The sequence below is a fragment of the Zootermopsis nevadensis genome, unplaced genomic scaffold (genome assembly GCF_977971745.1).
Source record: "Zootermopsis nevadensis isolate Lab colony 2312 unplaced genomic scaffold, Znev_1.0 Znev_ptg000017l, whole genome shotgun sequence".
Classification (NCBI taxonomy): domain Eukaryota; kingdom Metazoa; phylum Arthropoda; class Insecta; order Blattodea; family Termopsidae; genus Zootermopsis; species Zootermopsis nevadensis.
Window position 1 is genome coordinate 2,067,039 of NW_028259149.1, and position 20,776 is coordinate 2,087,814.

The 20,776-nt window shown below is 39.3% G+C and overlaps 1 protein-coding gene across 1 annotated transcript; it reads left to right on the forward strand.

The window, feature by feature from the left end:
* Window positions 1–371: 371 nt before the first annotated feature.
* Window positions 372–19,450, forward strand: LOC147873618 (uncharacterized). The gene is made up of 2 exons (XM_087350056.1): window positions 372–457; window positions 14,572–19,450. The coding sequence occupies exons 1-2, from the start codon at window positions 455–457 to the stop codon at window positions 17,362–17,364; spliced, it is 2,796 nt and encodes a 931-aa protein (XP_087206182.1). The 5' UTR covers window positions 372–454; the 3' UTR covers window positions 17,365–19,450.
* Window positions 19,451–20,776: the final 1,326 nt, after the last annotated feature.

Here is a 20,776-nt window from a genome sequence, read left to right on the forward strand (position 1 = left end):
TCAGAGTCGAGCATAGAAAGTTTACACGAGTGTCGTATTACACGACTGCGTTGCATTGATGTAGGAATTGTTACCAGAAAACATTGGAAGAACGAAACAGTGGGGATAATTAATGAACAGATAATACTGGATAAAAGACAAATAAAGAAATGGAAGGAATAGAGAAAATGAAAGGAAAGAAAGAGAAACTGTGGAATGTCTAGAAACTGCCTTTCCACAACGGTGCTTCTCGCATGCAGGTCGATTGTTCGACTGGTCGGTCGAGCGGTCGATCTCGTAGCCTCTGTCAGTTAGCACTTCATTCGGCCGCTGAAAGTGGGCCGAGGGGAGAGGGGCTGAGGCCTCGTTCGAATCCGCCAGTAGCTGTGTTGTCGTAGTCGCGAAAGCAGGTGTGTGCAGTGCGTGCCAGGTGAAACAGCATCGAGCACCGAGGCCTCCTCTCTGTCATTCTGATATGGTAATTAATTTACATTTTAGCTTACACACAGTGTTAACCGTTCAGTCAAGAGCAGATAAAGTTGCTTCAAGTGATTTGTGCGCTGCTTGAAAATTAGTCCGTCATCACATTCGTCAAAATAACGGTAACCAGTACAGAAATTAACAGCCATTTTATAACACGCCAACATATTACGTTCAATAAGTGTGCTCGTCTTTGTAGTGGTTGATAATTGAGTTATTTAAATTCGTTTTTATTTCCCTATGGTATAATATAGATTACTTATAATATGGGATGATGGTGATAAACGGTGAGCAGGTAGGGATGTAGATGAAGGCAGTCGTGGCCTATTTGACAATAGCACGGAGACAGAGAGAAACAGAACCGGTAAAGAAGTCGAAAATCGAATTTACAGTACTGAAGATTTGAATGGGCCTACAGTTTTCTTACGTTGGGTTCGATAAGCGTAGACTCGGTCGAGTAGGGACGGAACGTGGTATATATTAAGGGTCATTCCGTGTGAAATGAAACAGTGCTGCTAACCAAGTCGTCATGGTACGTGACTTCAAATATTAATTTCTTGGTAATGAGTCAAAAGTCTGCCCAAATTATTCTTTTTAAAATAGATTAAACATTTGTTTACACTTGGTAAAAGTTTCAGTTTTCTAAATGCAATTCCGTAAGTTTTTTATATATAATTTCAAAGACGCTTTTAGAGGTCATAATTCCCAAGACTATTACACTTATACTATTTATAAAATTTTCATCGCTAGATTTAGAGAAAAAGGACTACTTCTGGGCACCAAATTTCGTATTTCTGACCTTTTAGGTAATGAAAATTTTTATTTGTGTGTTTAGACAAACGAGAAACGTAACGGGAAGATGTAAAACATTGCATTAGGATAAATGAATAATTTGTACCGTCTGAGAATCTGTTACGGTGATAATATGAAGGCGGTTGGGATGGACAGGACATGTTGCACGCACTTGCCAAGAAATGCGTACACAGTTTTAATCGGAATGTAATAAAACACTCGGGAGTCGTATGCATAGGTGAGATGATAATATTAAAATTGATATAATGAAATATGTGTGTGTGTGTGGACAGAATTGAAGGTTTTGTTGGCTCTTGTTAACACGATAATGAACATTCGGGTTTTATATAACCGTCGAATTTCTTGATAAGCTAAGCGGTTATAAATTTTACAGAAAGGACTCTGTTTCATGGAGTTACAACCAAATAAACTCACGTATAATATATTCTTATGACTAGAAAAAAAAGCTTGCTTAACGTAACCTATAAACACGTGTTGGTAGCAGTGATTTTTTTATCGTCATGTAAGCCATTCAGGTCAGCCAGTTTTTCTTGAGACTTCCCTTGCGAAATAAAGAAAGAATTTAAAAATTATTTATATGTCAGGGCGAGGTTAAATCTGTCTTGCAAGCATTTAAACTGTAAGACAGATTTCGCGTTTGGTGATCTGGCATTTAAGGACTCCACACGCACTGACGGAGGTGCACGAGAAAATGTGAAATTACCCGGACGGTGATCCCGTGGATGGATACGTTGTGAGTTCAGAAAGTATGGCTTAGTCACGAAATTTCCCACCTTCAAAAACGCGAAGGTTAATTTCCTTTTTTTTTTTTCACAAAAGCCCGCAAACTGTTTCTATCCTGCGCCAGATTAATCCAGTTCATACCACCTCAGTTACTTCATGAAGATCCATTTTAATATTATTTTTCCATGTACGATTACGTCTTCCAAATGATCTTTCATCTTCAGGTTTTCTGTCTAAATTAACACAAACCCATTTCACACGAAGTAACCAATTACGTAGAGCAGAGTCCTTCGTAAAATGCTAATAGTACGACAAGAATCTTTTCGACACCCTCCAACCGTATTTATGTGTTATTCATTTTAATATTATCTTCCAATTTAAGACTGTGCCTTCATGTCCCTCGTTCCATACAGGTGAATTCTCGATTGCTTCGTTTTTCCTTCTTCAGATTCATTCTTCGCTGAAGTGTTATCGAATTGTAGGAGAAGCCCCGTTATAATAATAATATCCTGTTCGTCTGTACAGGCCTGAGGGCAGTTAACGCACTGCTGGGCGTTTAAATGCATGTTGAAATATGTGAAGGTAGCGAATCCTGGCGAAACAAATTCACGTGATCTCGATTAAAGAAAACACTTTTAAGCGATGTCCCTAAACAATGCAATTTCCCCCCCTCCCCCTCATACTGTATTGTTTTATCTGTGAAGGTTCTGTGACAAAACAAAAGAAAGAAGAATCAGTGTAGTTCCGATTATCGTCCAGAGAGTGCACTGAAGTGTCATTCGTCCTTGGTAGTTTAAAATGAAACACTGAAAATGTTTCGTGACAAATCAGATAGCTAGAGCATTCTGTTTAAGTTCGATGTCACATAAACAGTTATTATACTTGCTTATCGAACTTTTTTTTCCAATTACAATACCTGGTATTTGGTTCCGGCAAAGATATTCCTCAGTTTATATAAAAAAGTTTATCCACTTTCTCCCGGACACACTCGCTCAGACCCACAAGGCATGCATTGATCTAGAAACCTACTGTAACTATCCACCACAGGTATTTTGTCCTCAGCATTTTCCTTTTCTTTTGTTTTTTCATATGAAAAATAACAAAACCAAACTTCCTTGCTGCTCGGTGCAAAATTGCTCTAGAAGCAGCGCCATGATCGGGAAATTTCGCAACTTATTCGTGACATATACTATCTGTAAAAAAACATTAAAATTAAAATAAAAAAATGTTAATTGTTAGAAATATCCACTGCGTTCAGTGATGCGTGTATTCACTCATTTCCTCATGTTTATGTAACCCGGTGAAGAATTTCTTTGGCGTGTAAACTTTTCACGAGACGAGATAATGTCGATTTCTTTTGCACAGAAGAAAATAAATGTATCCGTAAACGTATTCTGGCAAGAACAAGATGCCAAGTACTTTTCGACAATGAACATCAGTTGCACTTGTGAAAAATTCATCCTCACATTTCGATTGTTGGAAATCGTTGTTAACCTCTCATCGCCTTTAATTTCTGAGGTTAAGAATGCATGGAGCTTTACATCTGCGACGCTTGTACGCCTCCATGACGTTCTGCTTAAAGATCATTACTAGAGTATAAGTGAATTTTGATTGAGGGGTGAGCAGGGCCAATGTTTAACAACGCCTTTCTAATAACAGCTGTCGAAAGATATGAGAATTACATTCTTCAGGTTCGAACGTCACGGTCAGGTGACTGTTTCATATTTGGGAGGTCTTGGTTTCGAATCTCGGCTCGGACCGGCTACTTGATAGAGGTCTTCGTGATTTTTCTCAGTCACTTTAGAAACTGGCGGGGTACCACCGTAAATTAGGCCTCGAAATTCAGTCATTTTGAAAAGGGCCTTGTTCCGTCTTTGTCTAGAAGTCTACGATGAGTTATGAACGTTTACGTATTCTACGCACACAGATACAACTTCCGTCAAACAGAATACGTCATTCGCCGCACTAACGAGGCACGCCGAATGCTCGCTCACCGCTTGACATCGTTTTTGAAAGCCCGTTTGTACGGTGAACTGACGCTCATGACACCTAGCGGTTGTGCGAGTAAATGAACATAGAGACCGAGCGAGAAGTTCTGACACGTGCGCAAAGGACTGATTTTGGTCGTACGAGATGGACCCGTCCGAGCACGCGCTAGAGGGGTGTCAGCTTCAGTTGGTGTGTAGCTCTAGCCGTGTTTAGTTCGGTGCGCCACCGCAGCTGAGGCTGTGCGACCCCTACTACTACTGAACTCCCCTCTCTCGGCTTACACATCGCGTATTTAGAGGCCACCACTGCTCGCGCGACCTCTACAAGCGTTCATTTTTATCACGTCGTTTTGAATCTGGGTTAGTATCAGAGACGTCACAAATAGGCAAAGTGAGTGAATGTCACAGGAAGGCAGCTTACGATTTACAACATGACTTAAATCCGAGATCAAAAGGATCTTTTCTAGTGCGAAATGTTTAAAATATATAACCAGCTGTGCGTGTAGCGTTCTAAGGGGCATCAGTCTTGCTTGGAATTCGGAAGAAGAGAAGATCCAACCGAATGATATTTTCGTGGTTTTGTTTAGGTGCAACACATGAATATAGATTTAAAGAGAGGAAACGAGCTTCGCCATATTGTTCGCATCCATGTTTCAGCCGATAGAGCGAAAGCCGTACCGCAAAGAAAATAACATTGCGCCGTTACAAATAGAAACTGGTTAATGAGAATTCTACAAAACTCGTAAACACAAAATGCAGAGTTGCTGGATGTTTTCGCAGTTGGTGCATATAATTGTCACTTAGCTTTAAATGGACAAACCGTTATCACGACAAAATGTATCAAAATTGTCTCATTGTTGTTGGTAAATACGCCTAATTTCAAAAAATAACAAAGCTTCACTTGGCTAACAAGCATAGTAAAATAATTCACTGCAATTAACTACTTATATGATTGCATCTGATGACTAGCAACAGTCTTTTGGTTCTGGCTTAAACAATAGAAACAAGGATACGATATTGTAAAGGGTTTGCTAAAACTGCACTCACAAGAAACTGAACATTTATCATAAACTAAGCTTCCCTAACCGAAAATAAACAATCCAAACCTAACATGTCTTGATTAGCCCTGACGGACCTAACCTAAATGAACATAATTAAAACTAACGCGTCCTAACCTGTGCCAACAAAAGAAGCCAATTATATCATGCGTTCTTTTCAACTTGTATTTTGAAGCATTATACAGCCCTCCCAAGACATATATTTTTCAACTTATTATTTTCCTCGCCTCAATTAACATACCACACGAAAAATTCAACATAATCTAACCTAATCTAATCTAATCTAACCTAACCTAATCTAACCTAACGTAACCAAACTCTCCTAACCTAATCTAACGTAACCTAACCTAACGTAACCAAACTCTCCTAACCTAATCTAACGTAACCTAACCTAACGTAACCAAACTCTCCTAACCTAACGTAACCTAACCTAACCTAATCTAACCTAACGTAACCAAACTCTCCTAACCTAATCTAACCTAACCTAACGTAACCAAACTCTCCTAACCTAATCTAACCTAATCTAACGTAACCTAACCTAACCTAATCTAACCTAATCTAACGTAACCTAACCTAACCTAATCTAACCTAACGTAACCAAACTCTCCTAACCTAATCTAACCTAATCTAACCTAACCTAACCTAATCTAACCTAATCTAACCTAACGTAACCAAACTCTCCTAACCTAATCTAACGTAACCTAACCTAACGTAACCAAACTCTCCTAACCTAATCTAACGTAACCTAACCTAACGTAACCAAACTCTCCTAACCTAATCTAACCTAACGTAACCTAACCTAACCTAATCTAACCTAACGTAACCAAACTCTCCTAACCTAATCTAACCTAACCTAACGTAACCAAACTCTCCTAACCTAATCTAACCTAATCTAACGTAACCTAACCTAACCTAATCTAACCTAATCTAACGTAACCTAACCTAACCTAATCTAACCTAACGTAACCAAACTCTCCTAACCTAATCTAACCTAATCTAACCTAACCTAACCTAATCTAACCTAATCTAACCTAACGTAACCAAACTCTCCTAACCTAATCTAACCTAACGTAACCAAACTCTCCTAACCTCTCTCTCCTCTTTATCGGCCTATCCACCGGCCTGAGAAATGGTCATAAAGATAGGCCCCCCCACATGACGATGTAATGTGGGGGTTCCCCGTCTTGTTGGTACAGCATGTCCTGATCTACAAGCAGCTGACGAAAGGCGAGAACGAATCACTTTTATAAAATGCGTACACACATCTTTCTGGGACATCTGTGTCTTCGTATATGAGCAGAGAAAGACTGCAAAATGTTTCAGACAAAAGCTGCAGCCTTTAAGAATCTAAATCCCTGTCGGAACTATGTGTACCGCCCATAAATACAAATTGCAGTTGCGGGTTTCGTAATCGACGATCATTTCCTTTAACAGCTTTAACAAGTGTTGTTTTCTTTGCGGTACGGACTGAATTCTTAAATAATATTAGACGAGCTTCGGCTTCAAAGGATAAATACGATATTATGAAATGCGTTTGTTACAGACTTTCACTACTGGAAATTTGGGCCACTTCAGAGATCAGTGGTACCAACAAAGCGGCGCATATCATATCTTAATTTATTGTTGTTAGGTTAGCACTGGTAAGGCACTGATTTCTAATATCCATGATGAACAGCTGTTTTGAATACGACTATAATTCTGATCAGAATTAACAATAAGTTCTCGTCCTTTGGGCTTCGAGTGTGAGCTCTGTTTAATGTTGAGTATTAACGTTTCGACTAACAATGTAGTTGTCATGTTCAGGGTGATTCAAACTCGCCACCTACTGCCTGCCGTTTTCAAGCTCCCAGAATTCACCCTGAAGATGGCAACTACATTGTTAGCCGAAACGTTGGTTAATACTCAATGTTCGACGCTGCTTATACCCACAATCTTCATGAAAGGCTAAACTAAACAATACGAAATTTTCACAAGACGCCTCTGTAAATCTGATTACGACAACACGCCGTTAAACAGGGACGTCGAGTCAGCTATCCCGCACACCCCATCCATACCAACCCACATTAATAGCTATTACCACGACGATGTATCAACTACAGCAGTTATTTAACGTCATATTATGGCATGAACTCTAAATGAACGCCACGGAAGCGATCAAATACGTCTGTGTTTTTGTTTGGAGGTACTGAGGAAAACCATGAAAACAGCAATGAGGATAGTCAATCTCTGTATTCTAGATTTGAACACGACGTTCGGCTGTTCGCCTAGGTCTGAAGAAAATCACGAACATTCTCAGGATAATCGGTATACCGACCGAAATTCGAAACCGGAATATTCTGTATGCAGATCAGAAGCGTTACCGGTTAAACCAACTGGGGTTGTCATGACTTTTTGGCATGAGGTGGATAATGTTCATGGATATCTGTTATTCTGTACTTATGTCTGTCCACGTGTTTATATCCTGAACCAATTCACGAATTAGGGAAATTTTCATATGGAGGGGTGCTCTGTATTAAAACGCGCCGAACAAATCTCAATTTGGTTGATATCGGTCTACTACAGCACCATTTTCAAATGTCTTCTGGCACTACCATCGAAATGTAAACAATATTTCGTAAACCGTATACTGTATTACCAGGTGATTCAAAAAGGACTTTACAACTTTGAAAGTGTATAGAAATGTAATCAGAAAGCTTACAGAATCGGTTGAGGTGTCATTTTGTAGCAAAATAAATCAAGTTTGACTCACGTTGTGCTGTAGTACCGAATTCCGTCACCTCGAGCGCAAGCGGCAGTGCATTTGAAAATTTTCTCATACCACAGTTAGACGAAGATGACCAAAAAGGACGCATTCACTTCCAGCAAGACGGCGCACCACCTCACTACCTCACAGAAGTTCGATATTTCCTCAATAACCGTTTCCCAGGTCGGTAGATTGGTCGAACAGGGTCGATAACATGGCCACCTCGTTCTCAAGATTTTTTCTTGTGGGGTTTCATTAAAGATCGTGTGTATGTTCCACCATTACCTGCCAATCTCACTGAGCTCAAAGCTCGAATCACCGCCGCAGTTGCAGAAGTGACACCGGATATGCTGGATCGTTTTTGGCAAGAAATTGATTTCAGGTGGGATGTCTGCAGTATCACCAATGGCAATCACATCGAACTAAATTACTGTTTGAGCTAAAACTTGATTTGTTTTGCTACAAAATGACACCTCAACCGATTCTATAAGTCTTCTGAATAAATTTCTATACACTTTCAAAGTTGTAAAGTCCTTTTTGAATCACCCTGTATATCTAACAAATAAACTGACGTAGTGGGAAAGCTAGACTCGCTTATGTGAGACTTGGCCTTAGGTTGTAGAGTGGATCGTTAATTCAGCTAATTTTAAACCACTTTCAAGCGGTACTTGGTTCGTTTCCTGTCATCGCTTGAAAAAAAATTCACAGGGGTACTTTGCGAAAAAAGCTGTAATAAATCAGTGGTTAGGTGTAAGAGTCTACCTACTCATTTCGGACACAAATCCAAAAATCAGTCAGACGCAGAGCGTAAACTTAATTTTAAGGGACTCATCACACCAAAGTTCCACGAAGGATTTTTGGGATTCTATAGAAATGGAATTCATCTTTTCACTGATTACAACTACAAATACATTTCAGTTCCATTCATGTTGAGAAATAAGCAACTCTTAAAATTAAGTAGGATTTGAGGTTACCACGGCGGTGAATTCTAATATGGCTGACTTTCGAGTTGTAACGCCGTGTAGTCTGGTAGAAGTTTATCGACGTTTCAGAGGTCCTTGCTGAGTCTATCGTTGGTAAATTTCTTTCAGACTACACGGCGCTTCAACCTAGAAGACAACCATTTTCGAAGTCTTATAATTGCTCTCAGAACGTGATAATTATTTTCTTGATGATAATCAAGTTGACACATATTTATATGCGTTGATAAAGGTTCTTTTAGGGTGCCATCTTTTTCATGAATCCCCAAACTTTATGAAACAATTGAAGAAAGGTTGCATATGGATCTTGAGGAGAGGTTTATGGTCTCTTGAGTCTGTCTGTCTGCTCAAGTTTTTAAAATCTTGTGTAAGAAACTAAACCAAACCCCCCGAATGGGAGGATTGGTTGCGTTTTAAATTCTTGTGTAAGACACTAAACTAAGCCCCCCTTCGGGAGGGTTAGTTTAGTGTCTTACACAAGTCATTTGTTTACTCGGCATTGTTATGTTGGTACAACAATGCCGAGTAAACAAATATAACGTGACATTGTTTGATGACGTCATTTTTGACAACGACAAATCACAAATTTTTATAGTATAGAAAAAGATTATATAATTTATTCCCACATCGAAGACAAAAGTCCTAACCATGAAAGGAAAAGAAGGGCAAGAATAATAATAAATAATTATACAGTCGAAAAAGTTAGAATTTAATTGTTTAGCTCGCCAGTTTGGCAGTAACAGAAATTTGGGTATACAGAATAAATTACAAAGTTTTAATTACATTATGGAACTATTAAACGTACACTACTTTATAAATCCCCAACAGGAAATAATACCAAAAATTCTACAAAATAATGGCCATAACATCACTTCTTCATTTCAGTGCATGCTTCAACCTGACCTAAAACAGCTGTAGGTAGCGCGAGTATTGGTGGCCTCTAAATGCGCGATGTGTAAGCCGAGAGAGGGGAGTTCAGTAGTAGTGGGGGGTCGCACAGCGTCAGCTGCGGTGGCGCACCGAACTAAACACGGCTAGAGCTACACACCAACTGAAGCTGACTCCCCTCTAGCGCGTGCTTCGGACGGGTCCATCTCGTACGACCAAAATCAGTCCTCTGCGCATGTGCAAACATTTCTCGCGCGACCTCTACAACAAATTGAAGCTGCTGAAATGAGGTTTCAGAAACCAGAGGAAAGTTACCGAAGAACATATCAAATGAGAAGTGACTACGACAGACAGGAATTAAATACATTCGACATGTGCGGAAGAGAATCAGAGGAATGTAAACAGAATTACTGTGAACACACGTCGATAATGAATACCAACTGTTAAAATTCTTCGGACATGATTGGATTACTATCGAAAAGTAGGAACATTTAAGAGATGGAGGGACTAGTTGGACTGATCGTGGATCAGAGCGGGCCAAAAGGACCCAATCTTTGTAGTTGATAAAACTTTCAAATGAGGCGCCATTACGTAAACCAGGACTCAGTATGAACAACACAATGAATCTGGGATATTCTACAAGACTTTTGTAGTCTTTCCTCTTATAACTACAGAATTGTGCAGGTTCAAGTAAAGTAAAGTAAAGTTTGTCCCACTATACGCCATGTAGGCGTTTGGGGTGAGTGGAGGTATAGCTCCTCTCTTCCTTGACCTCGGCACTAGATGGGGGTGAGTGGTCAGCATCACGCCCCGGCCGGCTTTACCTCCGGGAAAGGACCCCGGTACTCATTGTAGAGGAGGCTGGGTGGGTCCCAGAGCCGGTCTGGACGCAGAGGCTAGAGGAAAAATCCTCTGCCCCCGTCGGGGATCGAACCCCGGTCGTCCAGCCCGTAGCTAGTCACTATACTGACTGAGCTATCCCGGCTCATTGCAGGTTCAAGTACATTTGATAAATAAAACTGTGTACGCACAACAGTCTTCAAATGCAAACACATTGAGGATGTTACCACAGCGGTAATGCAACTGACTATCAAATTCTTTAACTGATGTCTGTAGGTTTTGCATTTTCTAACGACCACATCCACTCTGGTTCATAATAATCTTCCAATATTTCATTTTGCACTGCGTATTCTCAGGAGTTAATAAAGCATTGTCTTATACACACTCCTTTTACTCTGTCAATGGATTCATGTTCTTTACAAATAAGTGATAAAATTTTCTTATGTGTAATGGGTAATCTATTTGTAGCTTATCATTTTTTTGGGTGAACCCTTTGTTTTGTATTATGTGAAATTTATGTAATAGTATGAATTGTACTTTATAATATATTGTATTATTATTATTATTATTATGAATTGTTTAATTGGTCCACAAGCAGCCAAAAACTTCAGGCGTGTTGCCGTCATAACTCCGATGCTTGCAGCCCAGATGAAACTGTAGTCACGGCTCGAACCACGAGATAGGCGGCTACAGTGAGTTGGGGTCGTGCGCACGTAGTAGTCGGAGCGACCCAAGAAGCACGGCCTTTTGCATCCGGCTGAGTAGTGCTTCAGCGTTACGCTGGCATGCCGGAATGAGCTTGATGTTAGCCAGCAGTGACGACTTGATTCCTCCAAGAACTCCAATTATAAGGACGATTAATTTGACAGTGAATCCTTGGTACGGCTGTCTTAGCTCAAACACAAGGTCTTGATACTTGGTCAGTTTTTCGGCCTCCTTCACAACTATGTTGGTTTCAGCCGGGGCCGAAAACTCGATGACATACATGGTGCATCCAGAGGTATCGATGAGAACGATGTCAGGTTTAGTGGCTGTTAACTGCCTGGTAGTGGGGAACGAATAGTTCCAATAAATTTTACATTTGTCGTTCTCAACGACGGACTCAATGTCCCCAGGAGCGTACGGCAAAACGGGTGTCTTATCTATGCCGTAAAAGTGTCTCAGGTGGTAGTAGAGTATACGTAAAGCAGCGTTATGTCGATGAATGTAGGCGCAGCTGGCATAATGTTTACATGCCGACAAAAGATGCATCAACGTCTCTGGTTGCATTCGGCATGCCCTGCAGACAGTATCCACTACCCCCACACCCATCACCATTCGGCGGTACACAAGTGTGTTTACCACACCATCTTGGCACGCTAAGATGAAACCCTCGGTTTCAGACTTTAGTCCAGCCGACCGTAGAAAGGCGAACGTCAGGTCTTTTGACAAGCCCATTTTTTCTACATTTTTGAAGAAGGCCCCATGCATGGGTTTATCTGCATGTTGTTTGAGCAACAAAGTTTGCTCAGCCTTCTTAACAGTGCCCTTGAATTGATCTGACGTCAGTGTCAAGAGGGGCAACTGTCTTCGCTGTACAACTGAGCTGGTGTCGAAGTCAAGTCCGAGGTCATTTGCTGCTCTCTTTGCCGCCTGAAATATAAACGCCCCTACACCCGCAGACTCATGCGAACATACGAATGTCAAAAGGGGGTCAGAGCTATTAATGATGGAATGAGCTGTGCCCAGAACTATCCTGTTGTGAAGATTCTCCAGACCCAAGAGACCTCTACCTCCAAGATGACGCGGGAGGTATATGCGTTGGACAGAAGATTTAGGGTGAAGACTTCGGTGCATGGTCAGCATTTTTCTGGTGGCCCTGTCCAGGTTTTTCAACTCGTTAACTGTCCACTTCATTGCTCCAAAAGTATAGAGCAGGATCGGAACAGCAAGCATGTTGGTGGCAGTGACTTTGTTTCTACCAGAGAGCTCGGAACTCCAAATCTGTCGTAGGGTGTGTCTATACTTGCTGCACAGAGCCTCTTTGACCTTGGAGACATCCTGGACGTGACTCTCACTCACACCAAGATATGTATAGGACTCTTCGGCATCAAGATGGTGTATGATGCTTCCGTCCACGAGTTGCACGTCTTCGCCGAAATCCCTATTTCTTCCCCTTTTCAAATGCAGAACTGCACACTTGTCCAATCCAAATTCCATGCCGATATCCTGAGTGTATACTTGCACGGTGTTCAGTGCACTTTGAATGCCACTGTCGCTGGCAGCATAAAGTTTTAAGTCATCCATATAAAAAAGGTGTGTGACTTTGTGGCTACGAATGGACGGTGCACCGCACATGTAGCCACGTTCACGTCTTAGCACAACGGAAAGAGGAAGTAGCGTGATGCAGAAAAGAAGAGGGCTCAAGCTGTCACCTTGAAACACTCCGCGGTGGTAGCATACCAACTCGGTTGACACTACACGCTTCCCAGATGTTAGAATGAAGCGCGTTTTCCAGAGCGGTAGTAGATTTTCAATGCATTTCACTATGTCAGGTTGGACTTTCAGCACTTTGAGCAAGATGACAATTAGCTCATGAGAAGTTGTGTCAAAAGCTTTTTTGTAGTCCACCCAGGCCATTGACAGGTTGCGCTTATAATGGACCGCATCTTGACAGATGCATCTGTCAATCAACAGATTGTCCTTGCAACCTGCAATGCCACGTTTCGAACCCCGCTGCTCATATACCTCTTTCCAGATAGGGTCAATATGGTGCAGTATGCGTTCGTTCAAGATGGAGGTGAACGCCTTGTATACAGTATTAAGACAGGTAATGGGTCGGTAGTTTTCCGGATTAGACAAATCTCCTTTCTCCTTTCTTCTTATTATTATTATTATTATTATCCTATTCTCATCTGACTGTCTTATGGATCCATGGAATGAAAATAAATAAATAAATTATTATTATTATTATATGTTTTTGAACTTCTGAAACATATTTTGAAATAAAAAGCACTTTTAAAATATTTTGAAGCGATGCAACAAATTTGTGACCAAAATTCTAAATGATTCATAAATGAATAGGTCAGAGAACCTATTTCATGATAGGTGAAGAAGTTGACAAGAAATTCTTTATTAAATTATAAGCAAAACATATATATATATAAACAATAACCACAGTAGGTCCCAAAAAGATGAATACACATAATACGGAATATTAACCTTGTTATCAATCTCCTCGTGTTTTGTTTTCGAGGAGAACATAAAAGTGGCCATTTTGAACACTAAACTAGATTCGCTAATGCACCAAGTACTACTGCTGATGTACCTATGTAATATTGTAGTTTGTTAAAATGTATATTTTTATTTATTGAATGTTTGTATATATACGTCTTTTTGGGACACCTGTGGATCAATTCTTTGCCGGGCACAGTGATTGCCCAGTCTGGGGGCTTGGTCAGTTATCACTCGTCCAAGGAGTCTTACCAAACGTCTAAATAGATTGAAACAGCTCGCATGTGTGAGGAGTTAAGGTCCTTTAAGGACTGTAGAGCCACAAATTCTGTATACACAGTAGGAAAGTAAGGATAAACGATTAGAAATATGTTTGGATCTAAGACATATATACAGAACCAAGCGTTATGAAGGAACAAAACACTGGATGGAGAATGAAGCTTCATAATTTACAATTTTCATCAAATATTGTTCCATCGATTAAATCAAGAAGGATGAGATCGTATTACACACAGAACACGTGTTGGAAATGAGAACGTGTATAAAATTTAGTCAGGAAACTTAATAGAAGATACAGATTTTGAGATTAGTTTTATGGGAGAATAATATTAAACTAGTTCTTAAGGAAACAGTGTAAAGTTGATGACTGAGTTGAACTGCCTTAAGATATTATTCAGTGGTGGGTTTCTGTAAAAATAATGCTGACATTTTAGGTTATGTAAGAACATTTGATTTTACCAGACGATTTCTAAATGCTCAGTAGATCCTGTACAGTTGGGTTAACATTTAAATGTTTGTAGGTAACTGCATATAAGTACAAGTTCTTCAGTCTATGTAGTGTAATGACGTAGTGTTCTCTGTTTTAGACCCTGATCTGTTTTTGCATTATTGGGGCTCTCTTCTTGACTGCAAGAGCAGAAGAGACTTCATTTACTGAACCAACAGCTTCAGGACAGGATCACACAACAGAAGACACCAATTATGTACCTGAACCATATAACGAAAATGAAACCCAAAATGAACCACTACATGAAGCATTAGCAGGTTCTTACGATGATGGACCAACAGAATCAAAAAATGAGGACTTTAATGAAATAGATAATTATCCTTTAACTGTCGCAGATGTTAATAGAACCATCAAAGAAGTTGAAGAAATCTTAGCAGTTAATCCTGAACTGCCGCGGCTCTCAAGAAGTGAAATATTTGAAATTCTGAACAACATCACGAGTCAGGATCAGACTCTGGTACCAGCAGGAGAATCTGAAAGCATCAATGGTTTACAGCCACAAAACTACAAAACACATGAGGAATATTTAAGGGCTATGAGAGCTTTGATGCTAGTGATGCCTTACAATGCTAAGAATCTCAGCGAAACAAAAATTCAAGAATTATACACAAAGGCACCGATAATACAGTTCATTGAAGACAACTCAAAAGAAGTTGTCACTACAGTCAGGACAAAATTTAATCCTTCAGTAACAACAATATCTGCTTCAACCACTACTGAACAGTCAGAGTTTAATGAACAGCATTTTCAACAAGAAAAAGAACGTCCAGACAATCATGAAGTTTATCATAAACCTTATGACACACAATTCATACATCCCGATACAAATTACAATTATGAAACAGAAACACAGCACACGACATTAACAACTGAACAGAGTTCAACAACAAAGAGATTTAAGCACAACTATCATCGTCGAAGACGTCCGACAACTTCAACGCCAGACCCAGAACAGTTCATCAGCCAGCATTACAAAACAACAAAGTTATCTCCAGGTGATCAGCCTGTAACAACAGTGTATCCAGAAAGAATTAGTAATTACAAGACGACAGATCATTATTATCAATCAGCCAAGCTCTCAACATTACAACAGGCTGTAACTACAGTCTATCCAGAAATGATAAATCTACAAGAAGGCGATACGTCACCCGATCATATTAATCTGGGCTACAACGTACAACTCCAGTCATCATTACAAAATAAAACTCAGCTTCCCAATGGACTCAGGCCAAACCCAAGCCAAACGAGAACTAAACCAGCTAGCACAATAACTACCGATGAACCGCTTTCATCTCCAGAACCTACAGGCATTGGACTTGACTTACCCCACGACATGAAAAATCTGCTAACATCTTTCAATGTGGAAGATCATCTATCAGATCCTGAACCTTTAGTCCATAACACATCAGATAAAGTCATCATGTTTGTGACGCCACCAACAGCTGATCCTCTTCCAGAATCAACCAAACTTAGTAGTCACTATTCCGCTAGTGAACTAACATTTGGAAAAACTACAACAGAAAAGACAGTCATGCGCGATGATGTTAAGGAACTGCTTGCATCAATAGGACTCTTTCCAGACAAAGAGAGACAAGAAACTGTACCAACGACAACTTCTACAACAACTACGATGCCAGATGTAGCAGCAGCAGCAGAATCTCTGTCATCCGAAATGAAAGATCTCCTGATATCTTTTGGGCTCCTCCCATCAGAAAATGATATTCGCCAGGCCTCGTACCAAGAATCGGCAACCGAGGGCCCTGCACAAGCCTATGATCAGCAGGCAGCAAGCCCAGTTGTCAATCCGAGTTCATACCTCAGTTTCAAGCCGCTCCCTCTTGCAGAAAATGAAAGCAAAGAAGATGATGAAGACAAGTATCTGATGAGTAGCGACATGAAACAGTTCCTTGCATCTTTTGGCCTGGTTTCTACATCTGATTCTGATGAAGGTTATCCAAGTAGAGGAAGCTTTACTGAGCATGGTGATGTCCATGGATTTAGATCACAAAAATCACTTAAAATAGAAGCACAATCATTGAAAAATAGCAGCGATAACATTGCTGATGAAGTTCCTGCTCATGCGTTTAAGTCTAATGAAACTATGCCTCATATCAACATGGATATTTTGACTGATGAAATGAAAGAAATTTTAGGAAATCTTGGGTTTCTTCCTGATACAAACTTCACAACTGCTCTATCAAAGAAGAAGACAAATAATTTTGAAGGCCATGTTTTTAATCCCTCAGTTCATTTGGCATCACTCAATCTGACAGATCTGGAAGCACAGAGACTCACAAAACTCTTGGACACCATCAAAAAGCTGATGAAGGATAATGGAACGATCACTCAAGATGAGATCGATGCCCTGAATGCGTCGATCTCCTTCATTCTTCCACCGGTCCAACGCAGCAATGAAACGGTGACTTCTGAGGGAGACGTAGCCAATGTTCTACCGGTACTGTTTGTGCCGAAGAAACAGACCAATAAGTCATTGTCTCTTGGTAACATAAAAGATGTGCCTGACCCACTGTCTCTAGAAGAGTTGCTGTTAGTACCAGCAGACATAAAAAATGAAATTAAGCGCCAGCAGTCAAATAATGGAACCTCCAACAGTTCCACTGCAGAAAGTACACAAGATCCAGGGCCATCATTAACAGATCTTGCAGATTCATTTGGTGGCGGTGAAACTGCATCCGCTGATACCAGTGTGGTTGATGCGTTACCAGCAAAGAGGCCAAATGGACTTTATTTTCTTCTTGATTGGAACACTTTCTTGGATGTTGGCGATGATCTAACTGGTAGGAAAGTAAATTTGGGTTTTAATCCCAGAGTTGGTAATAGTAGGGATTTTCTACCTGTGACAGTCCCATGACGGTGCTTGATTCAGAACTCGCATCAGTATAATGTAAAAATCCTCAAACTGTAATAGCAGTTTATAAATTTTCATTCTTGAATGATAAAAATGTTTGGGTGGGAAAGTTTGCTGTTATTTTGGAAAAACTGGCTGTCTCCATCTTCGAGGTAAAGCACCAGCTATTATAGTTTTGGCCAATGGGGACCTAAGAATGCCAGAGTGCAAACTTCTGTGCTGTTTGTGGCATGAACTGTAAATATTGCAGAAGGCCATTTATTCGGATCATCTTGAAGATGGTGACAGGTTTTACAAAGTGACGTCACGCAATAATTAAAAAAATGATTAGCCCAATCATTTAAAGTATCAGAAAAACTAATTACAGGAAATCAGCATAAAGAGGATTTAATAAAATAAAATAAAAATTCTATTAGAGTAAGATGTAGAGGTAAAATGGAAACACGAACCGCGGTTTATGAAATAGAACCAGCGGAATCTAGACAAAGGAAAGATTATTCAATATAAATGAGTCATGTACGATGGTAAATATGAGATCTTTCGAACATGTCGATGGTAATCCAGATTAAATTAACAGCAGAAACATTTCTGAGGGACTTACTTTTAAGTGATGTATACATTAAAATTATAAGGGTCTTGAATTATTCACACAAGTTTCTATTCACTAACAGAATTGAGAATGGTAGTGCAAATAATTGTTTTTGAATGAGGAATAGGGCATCTACATGCTGCAACCTATAATGAAGTCATATTTCTCAAACCTTAATGATATTTCCAAATGACAGATGCAAACTTAAGTTTGGGCCATACAAGGATGCTATACAAATCCAAAAGGAAATCATTAGTTGAAAGAGAAGATAATGTATCAGATCAAACCAACCATTTTTTGAAACCTCGAGAATACGTACAGTCATTGAGCTTACATGGAGTCCAACAGAAATGCAAGATCTTTAGATGACTGGTAACTAAAATAAGATTAAGACGTGATTCATACCTCAAGTTAATACTGATGATTTATGAAAAAGTAATAGGAATTCTCACAAACGTTCAAAACATTTTTATTTCCCTAACCTTCAGAAAACTTGACCAAGGAACAGGGAAATTTTTAGTTTTTTAGTTTACTTCAAATTATAATATGACAAGATTATAAGACTACAGAATTATATTGTATTTATATAAGATTATGGTAAAATTCAACAACGCGTTGATATACAAGTGAAATAAGACACAAAGGTTATACATAATTCTTTATATACGTGCATTGTTCCATTCGTGATGTGCAAGATATTTTAATTTGTTACCGTCAGTTAAATGCAGAATTTTGCGTCTTTATTATCACTCGCATATACGACACAAGCTGTCGTTTTGAAAGGGGAATGGGCAGGATATTGTAGGTGTTCTTCATGCACAAGAAAGTGTTAAAAATATTTTTGGTTCCCCATGGCAATGGAGGTTATTACAATCACTTCCATGACGAGGACTCCCATATCACTATTCATAAGCATCTTCATATTTCTTCTATTTATCACTGTGATGTAAGCAGTTCATGCATCATTGTTAAATATCTGACACTATTTATTCTGTTCTTATGAAGAATCCAATTTTTCTGTATAAAATCTGACCGTCTCAGATAAAAATTTCTAAGCGTCAACTGTCTTCCTAAATTCAAAGTGTCAAACTATATAAAATCAAGTTAAGAACTGTGATTAATTGAAACTCGTGATTAACAATGAATGCTCAATAATGCAGTGAATTTCTTTACGGACTGTACGTAAAGTTACTGTGAAAGTAATATTAAGTATGAGATTTGAGGTTATTACGGCAGCTAAAAATGTGGGTTATGTTCTTCTGGGTTGTGACACTGTATACTCTTGTGGATCATTATCAGCATTGTGGAGAAATGTTTTGCCTCAATTTTCAGAGTATATTTCATAAAACATAACATATGTTTCTCTTAAATATTGCAAACCAACCTAAAAGACTACAAGACATCACAACCCACAATACTACAATCCATGTATATATATTACTTATGTATTTTATATGTTTAATATGTTTTTATGTCAAATATATTTGTGTTTAATATAAATTATGTAGTTCATTATTTAATTTCCTACCCAGAAGAAAACCAAACACAGAATGTAATAATCATATTGAAGAATAGCCATCTCACTGAATATCACAATGTAGCATTATTACTCCTTCATATTCAGGAGTTCTGGGTTTAAATCTCGGTTTATACTGTGTTTATACTGAGGTTTGTGTTTTTCCTAGTGCCCTCCTTCATGATTGATTGTTTTAAAAAGGCAACCCACATAACTTACATTGCACCGTAAGTTCTGTAGAACATTATGTCACTCTGCCTTCAAGCAAGTCTTGCAGGGCACAAATTCTGTGACATTCTGAAATTTATCTTACGATCTAGGTAATTAATTTTATTTTATTCTCTGAGCTTCGGTGATGGACAGATTATTCATAGTATGAAGATGGCTGTCTTATGGGTTGTTAAGTAACTAACTAGATGGCTTACAGAACCCGAAGGTTCATCACCGAATTAACCAAAGCCCTCCACTGGACCCTGTCCTGGGCCAACAAAATCCATTCTCCTTTAACTCCTATCTCCCATAGATCCCGTCTGAGATTATCCTCCCATCTACGTCTAGGTCTCCCGAGCAGTCTCTTCCCCTCAGACTTCCCAACCAATACCCGGTGCACACCTCACATCCATACAAAACAACAGGCAAAATTATTGTTTTGTATATTTTAATCTTTAGGTTCTTAGAAATCGGACAGGAAGACAAAAATATTTTGAACTAAGAAGTAGCAAGCATTTATGGAATTTAGTCTCCTCTTCTGGGTTTTTATAACAAGTAATCTGGTAGAAGTTTACCAAAGTTTCAGAGACGCTTGTTGCCTCCAACATCAGGAAAACTTCTACCAGAGTATCACAGCACAATCCAGAAGATGACTATCTTCACCTTCATAGCATTTCTCTGTTTAAAAATGCACTGCAAAATTACAAATGCTTCAAGAAAAGAGGTTAATGTGCACAATGTTGCTGTAACTGGGCAGCTACGTTACCCTCTACCATGAAGTAGGTTTTAAGAACTGGTTGCAAAAATGGATTAACAGGTTAGGAATGAGGAAGAGGTTTCTTGCCCACTGAGAGACACATTCATGAAGAGTGTGAGCAGGTGCATATATGTAAAGTCCAATACCTACATAGTAGGCATCGAGGTCAAATGATTAGCACTCCTTCATATGTAGGATGTCCCAGGTTTGAATATCAACAGAAACCGTCAATCTTGACAGGTTTTGTTTTTTCTTTCAGTTCTCTCAAATAAATGGCAAAATATACCTTGACTGCAGGCTTTTCACATCCTTTCAAATTAATTATTCAGATCTGACCACTCCA